The sequence below is a fragment of the Mustelus asterias genome, chromosome 19 (assembly GCF_964213995.1).
Source record: "Mustelus asterias chromosome 19, sMusAst1.hap1.1, whole genome shotgun sequence".
NCBI lineage: Eukaryota > Metazoa > Chordata > Chondrichthyes > Carcharhiniformes > Triakidae > Mustelus > Mustelus asterias.
In genome coordinates, this window is record NC_135819.1 from 11,623,706 (window position 1) to 11,641,280 (window position 17,575).

Genomic DNA, 17,575 nt, shown 5'->3' on the forward strand with positions numbered 1-17,575 from the left:
CCAGGTTGAAGTCCAACAGGTTTATTTGAAATCAGAGCTTTCGGAGCGCTGCTCCTTCATCAGATGAGTGGAGTAATTACATCATGAGCTCGACTGAAATCCTCTCACTATGAAGGCCAACGTACATTCCTCCCGCAGTCCGAAAGACGTGCCGGTTAGGGTGCATTGGCCGTGCTAAATTCTCCCTCAGTGTTACCCGAACAGGCGCTGGAGTGTGGCGACTGGAGGATTTTCAGTCTTTTTAGTATTAATGTAAACCTACATGTGACATTAATAAAATAAACTTTAGAGAGCTGGAGGGCACAGTTGAATAAAGGTTCTCCCATTTACAACGGAGGCGAGAAAGAACTTCTTATTTATCTTGTAGTTCTCCAGCCCGGAAAGCAGGAGGTTGGGTCATTGAGACAGACAGATTCTCGAAGGATAACATCAAGGATTATGGGTAACGGGCAGGAAAGTGGCGTTCTGTCCAAGATGAAACCAAGCATGATTTTCTTGAATGGCAGAGTAGGTTCATGGGGGCAAATGGCCGACTTCTGCTCCTATCTCTCAAGATACCCAGGCTGCCTCTCCAGAAAGGTTATTCCACTACGGTGCTGGACTCTACTCTGTCACCTCTCCAAAGTCAACACGTCCTAAGTAGGCCACAGGGAGTACGGTTATGCAGAGCGCAGTGCTCGACACAAAGCTTCAACAATAATTATATCATGAGCTAAAATGGCAATGTTGCTCTACAAGGCCTGAAGGAAACAGTTGAGATCTCTGACTGACCTCAGGCTGGAAGTAAGAGGTCAGAGCACCACTTCCTAGTCTGGTATCTGCCTTGTGTAGACAGCTGCCTGTCCACAACGTAGAGGAAATGTTGTTGATTAACTAAATTAAGAAGCCGTGTGCATGCTTCTATTTTAGGGGTTTTTTAAACGCACCGTCCAGAATAACAAACGCTACACCTGTGTCGAAAACCAGAGCTGTCAGATTGACAAAACCCAGCGGAAACGGTGTCCATTCTGTCGCTTCCAAAAGTGTCTGTCCGTCGGGATGAAGCTGGAAGGTAATGATCTCATTCGCATTCCTTCTCTTTTACAATAGCCACTTGCATTTACAGAGCACCTAAAACACGGGTAAAATATCCCAACATGGATTGTAGAATCTCGACAGTGCAGAAGGATGCCATCGAATCTGCACCAACTCTCTGGCAGAGCTCCCATCCAGAATCATAGAAATAGAAATCATAGAAACCCCACAGTGCAGAAGGAGGCCATTCGGCCCATCGAGTCTGCACCGACCACAATCCCACCCAGGCCCTACCCCCACATATTTACCCGCTAATCCCTCTAACCTACACATCTCAGGGGCAATTTTTTTTTTAACCTGGCCAATTAACCTAACCCGCACATCTTTGGACTGTGGGAGGAAACCGGAGCACCCGGAGGAAACCCACGCAGACACGAGGAGAATGTGCAAACTCCACACAGACAGTGACCCAAGCCGGGAATCGAACTCGGGACCCTGGAGCTGTGAAGCAGCAGTGCTAACCACTGTGCTATCCAGGCCCTATCCCCGTAACTCCACACATTTACTCCACTAATCCCCCAACCTGCACATCTTGGACACCAAGGGGCAATTTAGCATGACCAACCCCCACAACCTGCACATTCTTGGACACTAAGGGATAATTTAGCATGGCCAATCCACCTAACCTGCACATCTTGGAAACTAAGAGGCAATTTAGCATGGCCAATCCACCTAACCTGCACATCTTGGAAACTAAGAGGCAATTTAGCATGGCCAATCCACCTAACCTGCACATCTTGGAAACTAAGAGGCAATTTAGCATGGCCAATCCACCTAACCTGCACATCTTTGGACACTAAGGGGTAATTTAAAATGGCCAATCCACCTAACCTGCACATCTTTGGACACTAAGGGGCAATTTAGCATGACCAACCCCCACAACCTGCACATTCCTGGACACTAAGGGATAATTTAACATGGCCAATCCACCTAACCTGCACATCTTGGGACACTAAGGGGCAATTTAGCATGGCCAATGCACCTAACCTTCACATCGTGGGACATTAAGGGCAATTTACCATGGCCAATCCTCCCAACCTGCACATCTTTGGACACCAAGGGGCAATTAAGCATGGCCAATTCACCTAACCTCTCCACCTTTGTACACTAATGGACAATTATGCATGGCCAATCCTCCTAACGAAAGTTTAAAATTGATTTATTGGTTTTATAAGTAGGCTTACATTAACACTGCAATGAATTTACTGTGAAAATCCCCTAGTCGCCTGTTCGAGTACACTAAGGGAGAATTTAGCATGGCCAATGCATCTAACCAGCACGTCTGTTGGACTGTGAGAGGAAACTGGAGCACCCGGAGGAAACCCACGCAGACACGGGGAGAACGTGCGGACTCCGCACAGGCAGTGACCCAAACGCGGGAATTGAACCCAGTCCCTGGCGCTGTGAGGCAGCAGTGCTAACACTGCCTGAAAAATAAAATTGACACCGAACCACACAAGGAGACCTTCGGAAAAGGCGACACAAAGCTTGGTCAAAGATGTCAAAGCATCTCAAAGATGCTGGGAGGCAGAGTGGTTTAGGGATGGAATTCCAAACCTAGAACCTGTAGGTAGCTGAAGGCGTGGCCACCAATGATGGAGTGCTGAAAATGAGGGACATTCTTAAACCCAGAATTGGAGCAAATCAAAGATCGCGGAAGGTTTTAGAGACAGGGAGAGGTGAGAAAATGGAGGTGATTTGAGCACAAGGTAAATCTCTTCTTTACAGGAAACACTCAAAACAAAAAGGTAAAAGATCATTTATAAACTAAAAGCAAAATCTGGACAATGTTGCTCTGTGGTGGGTCCCACCAGAAAAATTAACCTGTTTATTCTGATGATCACTGACATTTTATTCATTTGTGGGACATGGGCGTCGCCGGCTGGGCCAGCATTTATTGCCCATCCCTAGTTACATAAGAACATAAGAACTAGGAGCAGGAGTAGGCCATCTGGCCCCTCGAGCCTGCTCCGCCATTCAATAAGATCATGGCCGATCTTTTCGTGGACTCAGCTCCACTTACCCGCCCGCTCACCATAACCCTTAAGTCCTTTACTGTTCAAAAATTTATCTATCCTTGCCTTAAAAACATTCAACGAGGTAGCCTCAACTGCTTCACTGGGCAGGGAATTCCACAGATTCACAACTCTTTGGGTGAAGAAGTTCCTCCTCAACTCAGTCCTAAATCTGCTTCCCCTTATTTTGAGGCTATGCCCCCTAGTTCTAGTTTCACCCGCCAGTGGAAACAACTTCCCTGCTTCTATCTTATCTATTCCCTTCATAATCTTATATGTTTCCATAAGATCTCCCCTCATTGAACTGAGTGTCTCGCTCGGCCATTTCAGAGGGCAGTTAAGGGTCAACCACATTGCTGTGGCTCTGGAGTCACATGTAGGCCAGACCAGGTAAGGACAGCAGACTTCCTTCCCGAAAGGATATTAGTAAACCAGATGGGTTTTTCCGAACTTGGAAAGGCCTGTTGACCTTGGATGGGATTATCCGGTTTAAAACAAGCGCCACTTGAAAGTCCAGCCCATAGAATCCCTACAGTACAGATGGAGGCCATTTGGCCCATCGAGTCTGCACTGACAAGAATCCCATCCAGACCCCATCCCTGTAACACCACGTATTTACTGACACTAAGTGGCAATTTACCATGGCCAATCAACTTAACCTACACATCTTTTGGACTGGGGGAGGAAACCGGAGTGCCCGAAGGAAACCCACGCAGACACGGGGAGAAAGCGCAAACTCCACACAAACAGTGACCCGAAGCCGGCATCGAACTTGGGTCCCTGGCGCCATGAGGCAACAGCGTTAACCACTGTGCCACCGTGGGAGATAGTGGAAAGGGGGCGATTTCTCTCTAAGCTGAAGGGAACCATGTGCCTTGGGAACTGGCCTCCAGTAGAAATGGGAGACTCTGGGAGAATAGGAGAGGGAAAAGAAAAGAGAAAAATGTAAGATGAAGATTAGAGTGATGAACCTTTATGAATATCAGTGTCCCGAACCTGGGTATAAAATATCGATACATGCTACCATTTACCTGCTCAATAGCTAATCCAATATTTTATTTTCTGAATAGCTGTTCGAGCAGATCGGATGCGTGGTGGCCGTAACAAGTTTGGGCCCTTGTACAAACAGGACAGGGCATTAAAACAGCAGAAGAAGGCTCTCATTCACGGCAATGGAATTAAACTGGATCCCACCTCTTACATAATGCAAAGCCTACCGACAGGCCTAACCACCGGCGAAAGCCTACACTCAGCATCCAAGTGCCTATCCTTAAGCTACGGTAGCTTGACGTCACCGGCGGGAGACTACGAGTGCAACGTGGCCAGCCCTTCGCCAGCCAACATGTCGCTGGCCGCGCAGGGCGCCATGCCGGGGTACCACCTCTGCAGCCCCTTCCCGAGCTGCCACGTCAAGTCCGAGCACCTGGACCCCAGCTACCCGGGCTCCCCGGAGCCGTTGCTCGGCAACCCGTACCTGGAGGCCTACAGGCCCAGTTCGTCCGCAGCCGTGCCCCAGCTGATACAGGAGCTGGTCAGGTGTGAACCGGACGAGGCGCAGGTCCGGGCGAAGATCTTAAACTACCTGCAGCAAGAGCAGACCACCAGGGGGAAGCACGAGAGGCTCAACACGTTTGGAATCATGTGCAAAATGGCTGACCAAACCTTATTCTCCTTGGTGGAATGGGCTCGGAGCAGCGTATACTTCAAGGAACTGAAGGTAATGCGATTCTCAGAGAAAGGAATTAATTCTTTGTAACTTAATTGGTAGCCATTTAGACAATTAGACAGTAATTGGGGAGGTGATGGCCTTGTGGTATTATCGCTAGATTCTTAACCTAGATACTTAGTTCTGGGGACCCGGGTTTGAATCCCGCCACGGCAGATGGTGGAATTTGAATTCAATAAAAAATATCTGGAATTAAGAATCTACTGATGACCATGAAACCATTGTCGATTTTCAGAAAAACCCATTTGGTTCTTGTCTACAAGATTATGAGGGGCATGACTAGAGTGGGTAGTCAGTAGCTTTCTCTCAGGGTGGAAGAGTCAATTACTTGGGGGTTTAAGGTGCGAGGGGTAAGGTTTAAAGGAGATGTACGAGGCAAGTTTTTTACACAGAGGGTGGTGGGTGCCTGGAACTCGCTGCTGGGGGAGGTAGTGGAAGCAGATACGATAGCGACTTTTAAGGGGCGTCTTGACAAATACATGAATAGGATGGGAATAGAGGGATACGGTCCCCGGAAGGGTAGGGGGTTTTAGTTCAGACGGGCAGTGTGGTCGGTGCAGGCTTGGAGGGCCGAAGGGCCTGCTCCTGTGCTGTAATTTTCTTTGTTCTCTCTCTCTCTCTCTCTTCCTTGCCTGGTCTGGCCTACATGTGACTCCAAGGCGCAGCAATGTGGTTGACTCTCAACTGCCCTCCAAGGGCAACTAGGGATGGGCAATAAATGGTGGCCAGCCAGCGACGCCCATGTCCCATGACTGAATAAAATAAAATTCAGAACATGAACTCTCCCCTCCACCTTCACCCCATCCAATTATTTTATTTCATTTCTTCTCATTCATTCATTTTTATCACTTCTTGTTCTTATTTTTATATTTTCACTTCTGAAATCTCGCTCTCCATCTTGTCTCCAAACTACCACCGCCCCGAGGACCAACTGCCACATTCCTCAGGTACTCTCTGAATAAGCTATACCTTTGTTCTGCCATTCACACGTCCTGAGTTGGGAAACTCGAAACGAAAGATCTCCCAACTGAGGCAGGCCCGTCTCAGTTTAAGGGGTCCGGTTACACTGAGTTTTCACTCTGGTGAGGCATTGCTGGTTACAGAACATAGAACATAGAAAAACTACAGCACAAACAGGCCCTTCGGCCCACAAGTTGTGCTGAACACACCCCTACCTTCTAGACCTACCTATAACCCTCCATCCTATTAAGCTCCATGTACTCATCCAGGAGTCTCTTAAAAGACCCTATTGCGTTCGCCTCCACCACCACTGACGGCAGCCGATTCCACTCGCCCACCACCCTCTGTGTGAAAAACTCACCCCTAACATCTCCCCTGTACCTACCCCCCAGCACCTTAAACCTGTGTCCTCTCGTAGCAGCCATTTCCACCCTGGGAAAAAGCCTCTGAGAGTCCACCCGATCTATGCCTCTCAACATCTTATATACCTCTATTAGGTCTCCTCTCATCCTTCGTCTCTCCAAGGAGAAAAGACCGAGCTCCCTCAGCCTATCCTCATAAGGCATGCCACTCAATCCAGGCAACATCCTTGTAAATCTTCTCTGCACCCTTTCAATCTTTTCCACATCCTTCCTGTAATGAGGCAACCAGAAGGGATGGCCAACCCTAGAATCAGATAAAAGGCAGTCATGGGGTGGGCGGCAGTTGAGGCAGGATGGTTGGAAGATCCTCTTCCGTTCTCTGAGGCTTCATTGCCATTGCTTCAGAAGCTGTTGTTTTAGAAGGTGTTAGGTCCTCTGGTCCTCGCTCTTCACACCCCTTCAGCCCCCCCACCCACTCCCCAGGCCTCCCCATGCCAACTAATGCCCCATCCATGCCCCCTCATATCCTCATGCCACCTCCATAGCCACTGACGCAGCATACACAACAGGCAGAGTGCAGGAGCCATGTGGCGATGAAAGAAAATTAACTTCTAATATAATAAAGCTGCCACACACACACACTTGATACTGACAAAAAACTCATGTCCATAAAACTCATCCAAAGGTTTTAAATCCCCTCAAGTGCTCAATCTGTTATAATGCAAAATTCCGCCCCTATTCCTGTTGAGAAAACTGCTTTGTAGCTTTTGAAACTCAGCTGAGGATTCATAATGACCTCAGCTGTAATGACAGTCCTTCAGAAATGTCAACAAAACATTCCATTGAAACTGCAGGAACAAGATGGAAGACTGAGGGGGTGAGCTGATCGAGGTGTTCAAGATTATGAGGGACATGGACAGAGTGGATAAAGAGCAGCTGCTCCCCTTAGTTCGAGGGTCAGTCACGAGGGGACATAGGTTCAAGGTGAGGGGTGGGAGGTTTAGTGGGGATGTGACGAAAAACGTTTTTACCCAGAGGGTGGTGAGGGTCTGGAATGCGCTGCCTGGGAGGGTGGTGGAGGCGAGTTGCCTCACATCCTTTAAAAAGTGTCTGGATGAGCACTTGGCACGTCATACCATTCAGGACTATGGGCCAAGTGCTGGCAGGTGGGATTAGTTGGGAGTTCAAGTGTTCGCCCCAAATCCGGAAAATCCTGCTGGATGTCAATGGACCTTTACATTGTCCGCACCGACCGCTACCCCCGCACCACCGCCCCCCTCCCTCCAGTGGCGGGTGGGACGGGAATATTTCCCCTATTGGTCTCAAATTTTGTTTGGTTAGAGTAGGGATGGACAACCCTAGAATCAGATAAAAGGCTGTCATGGCGTGGGCGGCTGTTGGAGACTCCTGTGGAGTGTCTTGGGACATGTTACTATGCTGAAGGCACCGTCTTAATTGTTCTTGCAAGGCGAGATATTCCTGAGAGCAAGATCCTTATCAAAACAAAGTCAGAAGAACATCGTCGCTTTGCTGGAAGCGAGAGAGAAGCAGCAGCTGGGCTGAACAAAAGGAAGCATTCTGGAACAGGAAGAAAGCCTTTTGTTAGCAGGTTCATCTGTTTACTATGTCACGATGGCACTTTTGGACTCAGGAACTGCCCTGCCATTCCGAATAAACAGGATGGATTTCAGTTTTCCCCTCTTCCAGGCAAGGGAATCCCAGGCTAGCTTAGCACTGTCACGGCCCCAAGAGCCGCCACTGAAAATCTTCCTGAAGTACACTGTGTAAAGGGACTGAGAGCTAGCTGATCCAGACAGAAATTCATCCACTTCTCCTGGTGTCGGAGCAGAGAGACCCAGAATGTCTCTCCCTCTGATTCCCAGTGTGCTCCAAGGTTTCTGATCCAGTTACTGCCCAAAGGATGGCAAAGTGGTGCAGTGGTTAGCACTGCTGACTCACAGCGCCAGGGACCGGGGTTCGATTCCCGGCTTGGGTCACTGTCTGTGTGGAGTTTGCATGTTCTCCCTGTGTCTGTCTGGATTTCTTCCGGGCGCTCCGGTTTCCGTCCACATTCCAAAGATGTGCAGGTTAGGTGGATTGCCCATGCTAAATTGCCCCTTAGTGTCCCAAGATGTGCAGGTTAGGTGGATTGGCCATACTAAATTGCCCCTTAGTGTCCCAAGATGTGCAGGTTAGGTGGAATGGCCATGCTAAATTGTCTCTTAGTGTCCAAAGATGTGTAGGTTTGTGGGATTGGCCATGCTGAATTGCCCCTTAGTGACCCAAGATGTTCAGATTAGGTGGATCGGCCATGCTAAATTGTCCCTTAGTGTCCCAAGATGTGCAGGTTAGAGGGATTGGCCATGCTAAATTGCCCCTTAGTGTCCCAAGATGTGCCGGATTTGGTGGATTGGCCATGCTAAATTGCCCCTTAGTGTTCCAAGATGTGCAAGTTAGGTGAATTGGCCATGCTAAATTGCCCCTTAGTGTCCAAAGATGTGTACGTTAGGTGGATTGGCCATTCTAAATTGCCCTTTAGTGTCCAAAGATGTGCAGGTTAGAGGGATTGGCCAAGCTAAATTGCCCCTTAGTGTCCAAAGATGTGCAGGTTAGAGGGATTGGCCATGCTAAATTGTCTCTTAGTGTCCAAAGATGTGCAGGTTAGGTAGATTGGCCATGCTAAATTGCCCCTTAGTGTCGAAAGATATGCAGGTTAAGTGGATCGGCCATGCTAAATTGTCTCTTCGTGTCCAAAGATGTGTAGGTTTGGGGGATTGGCCATGCTGAATTGCCCCTTAGCGGTGCAAGGTGTTCAGGTTAGGTGGCTCGGCCATGCTAAATTGTCCCTTAGTGTCCCAAGGTGTGCAGGTTAGAGGGATTGGCCATGCTTAATTGCCCGTTAGTGTCCCAAGATGTGCTGGATTTGGTGGATTGGCCATGCTAAATTGCCCCTTAGTGTTCAAAGATGTGCAAATTAGGTGAATTGGCCATGCATCCTTCAGGGAAGGAAATCTGCTGTCCTTACCCGGTCTGACTCCAGAGCCACAGAAATGTGGTTGACTCTCAACTACCCTTCAAGGGCAACGAGGGATGGGCAATAAATGCTGGCCAGCCAGCGACGCCCATGTCCCATGAATAAAACACCTGAGAATGATACTGATTTGTGAGGGGCAGCAACTTGGGATGGAGAAAATATGGTTAAAGCAATTTAATGAACACAGGCAAAACTGAGAGGAGTTGAACAGAACGAACAGAAATGGCCAAAGCAAAAACATCAAAGTGCTGTCAACAACATCAGTGACACAATCCTTCATATTGGGACATCCTGGATCGCAGCAGCTGGTGCTTTGACTCAGACGCTGTGCTTTGATCTGCCCTCAGATCTCTTGCCATCTTCCACATGCTGAGAATCGCTGATGTGAACTGTCCCTTTCCCGTCTCAGAAAGCAAGAGACGGCACAATTCCAGGGAGCCGCAGCCTGCTCAAGGCTGAGGTCGGTCAACATGGGCCAGTACGAAAACCGGGAATTTCCAGGACTTGGGGGGAGGGGGGGGAGGGGGGTGTTGAGGGGGGGTGCCCATTCTACTTTTTGATTTGATTTGATTTATTATTGTCACATAGAATCATAGAAACCCTACAGTGCAGAAGGAGGCTATTCGGCCCATCGAGTCTGCACCGACCACAATCCCACCCAGGCCCTACCCCCATATATTTACCCACTAATCCCTCTAACCTACGCATCTTAGGATTCTAAGGGGCAATTTTTAACCTGGCCAATCAACCTAACCCGCACATCTTTGGACTGTGGGAGGAAACCGGAGCACCCGGAGGAAACCCACGCAGACACGAGGAGAATGTGCAAACTCCACACAGACAGTGACCCGAGCCGGGAATCGAACCCGGGACCCTGGAGCTGTGAAGCAGCAGTGCTAACCATTGCGCTACCGTGCCGCCCCATGTATTCATATACAGTGAAAAGTATTGTTTCTTGCGTGCTATACAGACAAAGACTTTTGTATCTTTTTCCCGACGGAAGAAGGCGGAAGAGAGAATGTCGTGGGGTCCTTGATTATGCTGGCTGCTTTTCCAAGGCAGCGGGAAGTGTAGACAGAGTCAATGGATGGGAGGCTGGTTTTCATGATTGATTAGGCTTTATTCATGACCCTTAGTAGTTCCTTGCGGTCTTGGGCAGAGCACGATTTGATTTGATTTGATTTATTATTGTCACATGTATTAACATACAGTGAAAAGTATTGTTTCTTGTGCGCTATACAGACAAAGCATACCGTTCATAGAGAGGGAAAGGAGAGGGTGCAGAATGTAGTGTTACAGTCACAGCTAGGGTGTAGAGAAAGATCAACTTAATGCAAGGTAAGTCCATTCAAAAGTCTGACAGCAGCAGGGAAGAAGCTGTTCTTGAGTTGGTTGGTACGTGACCTCAGACTTTTGTATCTTTTTCCCAAAGGAAGAAGGTGGAAGAGAGAATGTCCGGGGTGTGTGGGGTCCTTAATTATACTGGCTGCTTTGCCGAGGCAGCGGGAAGTGTAGACAGAGTCAATGGATGGGAGGCTGGTTTGTGTGATGGATTGGGCGACATTCATGACCTTTTGTAGATCCTTGCGGTCTTGGTCAGAGCAGGAGCCATACCAAGCTGTGATACAACCAGAAAGAATGCTTTCTATGGTGCATCTGTAAAAGTTGGTGAGAGTCGTAGCTGACATGGCAAATTTCCTCAGTCTTCTGAGAAAGTAGAGGCGTTGGTGGGCTTTCTTAACTATAGTGTCGGTATGGGGGGACCAGGACAGATTGTTGGTGATCTGGACACCCCCTGTGTCTGCGTGGGTTTCCTCTGGGTGCTCCGATTTCCTCCCACAGTCCGAAAAATGTGCGTGTTAGAGGGATTGGCCATGCTAAATTACTCCTTAGTCTTCCGGGATGCGAAGGTTAAAGAGATGGGCCATGCTAAATTGCCCTTTATTCTTCCGGGATGTGTAGGTTAGAGGGATTAGCAGGGTGTGGGGTTGCAGGGATGGGGCTTAGGTGGGATTGTGGTCGGTGCAGACTCGACGGGTCGAATGGCCTCCTTCTGCACTGTCGGGAGAGGAGAGAATATCAATTCCAATTAGTTGGGGCAGGAAAGAACTGGGAAAAACAGGACTAAAGATTGACTGATTTTTAGTCAACTTCTTGGACTCAGATTTGCTCCAATTCCGTTGCTGGAGCGGCCATTTCCAGCTCCTACATTCTGTCAGGCGATTACACATTAACACTCGAGGTCACTACAGCCAGGCTAAACTATTTTGTTCCCTTTTATGGGCTGAAGGTGTTATCTAAGAGATTATGTCAGACAGGATAGTGGAAACACCATCACCCTGAGAGCAGAAAATGACAGGAAAATGCCCACGTTTTCCTGACGGGACGTTTTTGTGTTTTGTTGTCAGAATGTGACACTCACTTCCTCACACGTCCAGAGAGAGTCATACAGGAAAAAAAATACTTGGCAATAAATCATTCAGCATCCCATCCTGCCTCCCCATCTCCTCTCCACTGCCTAATCTCAAAGAGCACAGAGAGAGAGAGAGAGAGAACTGAAGATCTCATAGCGTCAACCATTTTCCTTTTTGCTCTCCGCTGGAGGGCAGCACGGTGGCACAGTGGTTAGCACTGCTGCCTCACAGCGCCAGGGACCCCGGTTCGATTCCCAGCTTGGGTCACTGTCTGTGTGGAGTCTACACGTTCTCCCCGATGTCTGCGTGGGTTTCCTCCGGGTGCTCCGGTTTCCTCCCACAGTCCGAAAGACGTGCTGGTGCCATGCTAAATTCTTCCTCGGCTTACCCAAACAGGCGCTGGAGTGTGACAACTGGGGGATTTTCACAGTAACTTCATTGCAGCGTGAATGTAAGCCTACTTGTGACATAATAAGACCATAAGACATAGGAGCAGAATTAGGCCACTCGGCCCATCGAGTCTGCTCCACCATTCAATCATGGCTGATATTTTTCTCATCCTCATTCTCCTGCCTTTTCCCCATAACCCCTGATCCCCTTATTAATCAAGAACCTATCTATCTCTGCCTTAAAGACACTCAATGACCTGGCCTTCTACGGCAAAGAGTTCCACAGATTCACCACTCTCTGGCTGGAGAAATTCCTCCTCATCACTGTTTTAAAGGATCGTCCCTTTAGTCTGAGGTTGTGCCCTCTGGATCTAGTTTTTCCTACTGGTGGAAACATCCTCTCCACGTAATAAATGAACATTTAAAAAAACTGAAAGCACTCATCTTTGGCTCATATTTCCCCCGCCACCACCTCCGCATAGTGAGTTGGCTTCACAGTAAAAAGGCTCTCAAATAGTAACTAAGAGCACGAGTAGGCCATTCGGCCCTTGGAACCTGCTCCACCTTTCAATATAATCTTGGCTGATCCTCGATCTGTATCCCCACATTCTCCCCATGGTTCAGGCCTGAGAAACTAGTGCACACACTTAACACATTCATAGAATCCTTACAGTGCAGAATGAGGCCATTCAGCCCATCGAGTCTGCACCGACCCTCCAACAGAACATCCCACCCAGGCCCTATTCCCCGTAACCCCACACATTTGCCCAGCTAATCCCATTTTGGGACACTATGGGGCAATTTATCATGGCTAACCAACTTAACCCGCACATCTTTGGAGTGTGGGAGGAAACCGGAGCACCCGGAGGAAACCCGCGCAGACACGGGGAAAACGTGCAGACTCCACACGGACAGTGACCCAAGCCGGGAATTGAACCCGGGTCCCTGGGACTGTGAGGCAGCAGTGCTAACCACCGTGCCACCATACCGCCCATTGGTGAGAAGGAAAATTTGACAGAGAAACTCTCAGCCACCCTGGGCTGATTTTGACAGCTCTGACTTTGTATTTTAACAGGTTGATGATCAGATGAAACTTCTCCAGAACTGCTGGAGTGAACTTCTAGTCATGGACCACATCTACAGGCAGGTGGTTCACGGGAAGGAGTCAAGCATCCTTCTGGTAACTGGACAACAGGTAAAAGCGGCACTATTTTGATGTAACATCACAGTGAATGAACGGCACAGAAACAGGCCTCACTTCCCCAACCAGTTCACACCCGCGCATACACTTCATCTGAGTCCCCTTCGATTTCATCTCACTCTGCCAACAATAACCTGCATTCACATAGCGCCTTTAGTAAAATATCCCACGATGCTTCAGAACACTTGACACTGAGGCGCATGAAGAAATATTGGGACAGGTGACCAAAAACTTGTGTCAAAAAGAAAAGTTTGAAGAAGTGTCTTGAGGAAGGAGAGAACAAAGAACAAAGAACAATACAGCACAGGAAACAGGCCCTTCGGCCCTCCAAGCCCGCGCCGCTCCCTGGTCCAAACTAGACCATTCTTTTGTATCCCTCCATTCCCACTCCGTTCATGTGGCTATCTAGATAAGTCTTAAACGTTCCCAGTGTGCCCACCTCCACCACCTTGCCCGGCAGCGCATTCCAGGCCCCCACCACCCTCTATGTAAAATACGTCCTTCTGATATCCGTGTTAAACTTCCCCCCCCCCTCACCTTGAACCTATGACCCCTCGTGAACATCACCACCGATCTGGGAAAAAGCTTCACACCATTCACCCTATCTATGCCTTTCATAATTTTATACACCTCTATTAGGTCACCCCTCATCCTCCGCCTTTCCAGTGAGAACAACCCCAGTTTACCCAATCTCTCCTCATAACTAAGCCCTTCCATACCAGGCAACATCCTGGTAAACCTCCTCTGTACTCTCTCCAAAGCCTCCACGTCCTTCTGGTAGTGTGGCGACCAGAACTGGGCGCAGTATTCCAAATGCGGCCGAACCAACGTTCTATACAACAGCAACATCAGACCCCAACGTTTATACTCTATGCCCCATCCTATAAAGGCAAGCTCGCCATATGCCTTATTCACTACCTTCTCCACCTGTGACGTCACCTTCAAGGATCTGTGGGCTTGCACACCCAGGTCCCTCTGCGTATCTACACCCTTTATGGTTCTGCCATTTATCGTATAGCTCCCCCCTACGTTAGTTCTACCAAAATGCATCACTTCGCATTTATCTGGATTGAACTCCATCTGCCATTTCTTTGCCCAAATTTCCAGCCTATCTATATCCTTCTGTAGCCTCTGACAATGTTCCTCACTATCTGCAAGTCCAGCCATTTTCGTGTCGTCCGCAAACTTACTGATCACCCCAGTTACACCTTCTTCCAGATCATTTATATAAATCACAAACAGCAGAGGTCCCAATACAGAGCCCTGCGGAACACCACTAGTCACAGGCCTCCAGCCGGAAAAAGACCCTTCCACTACCACCCTCTGTCTTCTGTGACCAAGCCAGTTCTCCACCCATCTAGCCACCTCCCCCTTTATCCCATGAGATCCAAATGACAGAGCAAGACAAAGAGGTTCAGGGGCCAATGCTGGTAGATCTAATATGGTGAAGGAATAAGTCTGTTTTTTACCTGAAGCAAGTTTATAAGAGGTCATTCGGCCCATCGAGTCTGCACCAACCACAGTCCCAATCCCCATAACCCCATGCATTTACCCTGCTACTCCCCCTAACACTAAGGGGCAATTTTAGCACGGCCAATGCACCTAACCCGCACATCTTCCGGAGCACCCGGAGGAAACCCACACAGACACGGGGAGAATGTGCAAACACCACACAGTCACCCAAAGCCGGGAATCGAACCCGGGACCCTGACACTGTGAGGCAGCAGTGCTAACCACTGTGCCACCGTGCCGCCCCATTCACTGAACAGTTCAGCAGAGTGTCCATTCCCATACCCAACTGTTCCAGTTGCGCCCATTTATACTATCTTGGGGTGAACCAACTGAGTAAATTGAACAGATTGAGGGAATGTGTCTGCTTATAATTGAGCCAAACAGCTATCTTGAATGAAGCAATTGGCGTAACGATGTAATTACCAAATAGTGCAATTGCTGATACATTGACACCAGCAGCTGAAAGCAACCACGGCTATTTTCATGGCCAAGTCCCTGGAGAGGGAGATTGCGGTGTCCGAGGGGTAGTTTCCAAGAGCAGGGATGTACTTCTGAGGCTGTATAAGGCTCTGGTCAGACACCATTTGTGAGCAGTTTTGGGCCCCATATCTAAGGAAGGATGAGCTGGCCTTGGAAAGGGTCCAGAGGAGGTTCACAAGAATGATCCCTGGAATGAAGAGCTTGTCGTATGAGGAACGGTTGAGGACTCTGGGTCTGTACTCGTTGGAGTTTAGAAGGATGAGGGGGGAAATCTTATTGAAACTTACAGGATACTGCGAGGCCTGGATAGAGTGGACGTGTGGAGAGGATGTTTCCACTGGTGTGAAAAACTAGAACCAGAGGGCACAACCTCAGGCTGAAGGGACAATCCTTTAAAACAGAGATGAGGGGGAATTTCTTCAGCCAGAGAGTGGTGAATCTGTGGAACTCTTTGCCGCAGAAGGCTGCGGAGGCCGGGTCATTGAGTGTCTTTAAGACAGAGATAGATAGGTTCTTGATTAATAAGGGGATCAGGGGTTATGGGGAAAAGGCAGCAGAATGGGGATGAGGAAAATATCAGCCATGATTGAATGGCGGAGCAGACTCGATGGGCCGAGTGGCCTAATTCTGCTCCTATGTCTTATGGTCTTATAATCAAGGCCTTCCATAGCCACTGGGCACCGCAGGGGCTGGGGTGTATTATCGACCCCTTTAATCGCATTTTACTTTGATGTTTCAAGTTTCCTTTCTACTTTGTCTTTTGTTTTGGGCGGTTCCCTTCATTTTTTGGGGACCGCCCTTTTTGATTTATCCCAAGTGTTTTGCCAAGAAGAATGGCAGCTGAAAGCTACTGCGGCTCCATCCGCAGCCGGGTATCCCTGGAGAGGGGGAATGTGGCATCCGAGGGCACCGTCACTGCCTTCCGTGCTCGTTGGGCACCGCAGGGGCTGGAGTGTATTACTGGCCCTTTTAATCACCTCTTGGCTTGTGTTACGTATTCAGGGCGTAGCCCTTTTCAGAAGGATGGGTCAGGTGACCCCCAGGGCGTGGGGTGACCTGCCTGAGAAACCACCCCCACAGCCACTCAAGAGCTGGAGAAGGAGGGGTACAGGTCATCAATAAACCCTATTGTTCCTGTAGCTTACCTTTCCATGTGATCTTCTTTGAGGCTTTCTCCCCGGTCGTCTCAGACTTAACAAATTGATGTTTTAAGTTTGATTTCTGCTTTGTTCTTGTTTCGGGCAGTTCCCCTTCAAGGGATTGAATCATAGATTCCCTGTAGTGCAGAAGGAGGCCATCCAACGGTGGGAAGCTTTTTCCCAGGTCGGTGGTGACGTTCACGAGGGGTCATAGGTTCAAGGTGAGGGGGGGAGGTTTAACATGGATATCAGAAGGACGTATTTTACACAGAGGGTGGTGGGGGCCTGGAATGCGCTGCCGGGCAAGGTGGTGGAGACGGACACACTGGGAACGTTTAAGACTTATCTAGATAGCCACGTGAATGGAGTGGGAATGGAGGGATACAAAAGAATGGTCTGGTTTGGACCAGGGAGCGGCGTGGGCTTGGAGGGCCGAAGGGCCTGTTCCTGTGCTGTATTGTTCTTTGTTCATTGTTCTTTGTTCAGCCCATTGATGCTGTACTGACCACAAACCCACCCAGGCCCTATCCCCATGACCCCACGCATTTACCTTAGCTAGTCCCGCTGACACTAAGGCGCAATTTATCATGGCCAATCCACCTAACCCGCACATCTTTCGGACTGTGGGAGGAAACCGGAGCACCCGGAGGAAACCCACGCCGACACGGGGAGAATGTGCAGACTCCACACAGACAATGACCCAAGCCGGGAATCGAACCTGGGTCCCTGGCGCTGGGAGCAGTGCTAACCACCGTGACTTCTTGCTTTGCCCCTCAGTTGGTTTAATTTTGTTGATTTGATTTGGGGAAAGGATTGGCATCTCAAGGTACCAGTGGACAGAGTGATTAGAGTTGGGGATGCGCGAGGGGCGGGAAGTGAAGGCTTTTATGCCCGTAAAGGCCTTCTGCCTTGGCTGACTAATGTTCACCTCTTCTCAGATTGACCTTTCAACCATCGCATCGCAATCAGGAGCCACGCTGAATAATCTGGTGACCCGTACGCAGGAGCTGGTGGCGAAGCTTCGCACTCTGCACGCCGACCGACACGAGTTTGTCTGCCTGAAGTTCTTGGTGCTCTTCAGCCCTGGTAAGCCATCGGTCACTTTGTTTCCTTGGGATCCGGTGTGGGTCGGCCGGGATCGATCCCACCGGGAATGGCCTGGAGTCTCCAGGAATTAATCTTCATGCAACCGCCAGCAGAAAGTCATTGTGGAAATTGATTTAAGAAAAGATTCCCTCCCCCAGCCCCACCGCTCCACCCCCCCCCCCA

The 17,575-nt window shown here is 49.2% G+C and overlaps 1 protein-coding gene across 2 annotated transcripts in view; it reads left to right on the top strand.

Annotated features, from left to right (window-relative positions):
• LOC144507760 (nuclear receptor subfamily 5 group A member 2-like) overlaps nt 1-17,575 on the top strand; it is a 50,106-nt gene that overhangs the window by 29,778 nt on the left and 2,753 nt on the right. For both annotated transcript variants that reach the window (XM_078235032.1, XM_078235031.1), the window contains exons 3-6: nt 910-1,051; nt 4,160-4,806; nt 13,050-13,169; nt 17,245-17,392. In XM_078235032.1, the coding sequence (XP_078091158.1) occupies nt 910-1,051; nt 4,160-4,806; nt 13,050-13,169; nt 17,245-17,392 (1,057 nt within the window). The remainder of the gene's footprint in view (nt 1-909; nt 1,052-4,159; nt 4,807-13,049; nt 13,170-17,244; nt 17,393-17,575) is intronic.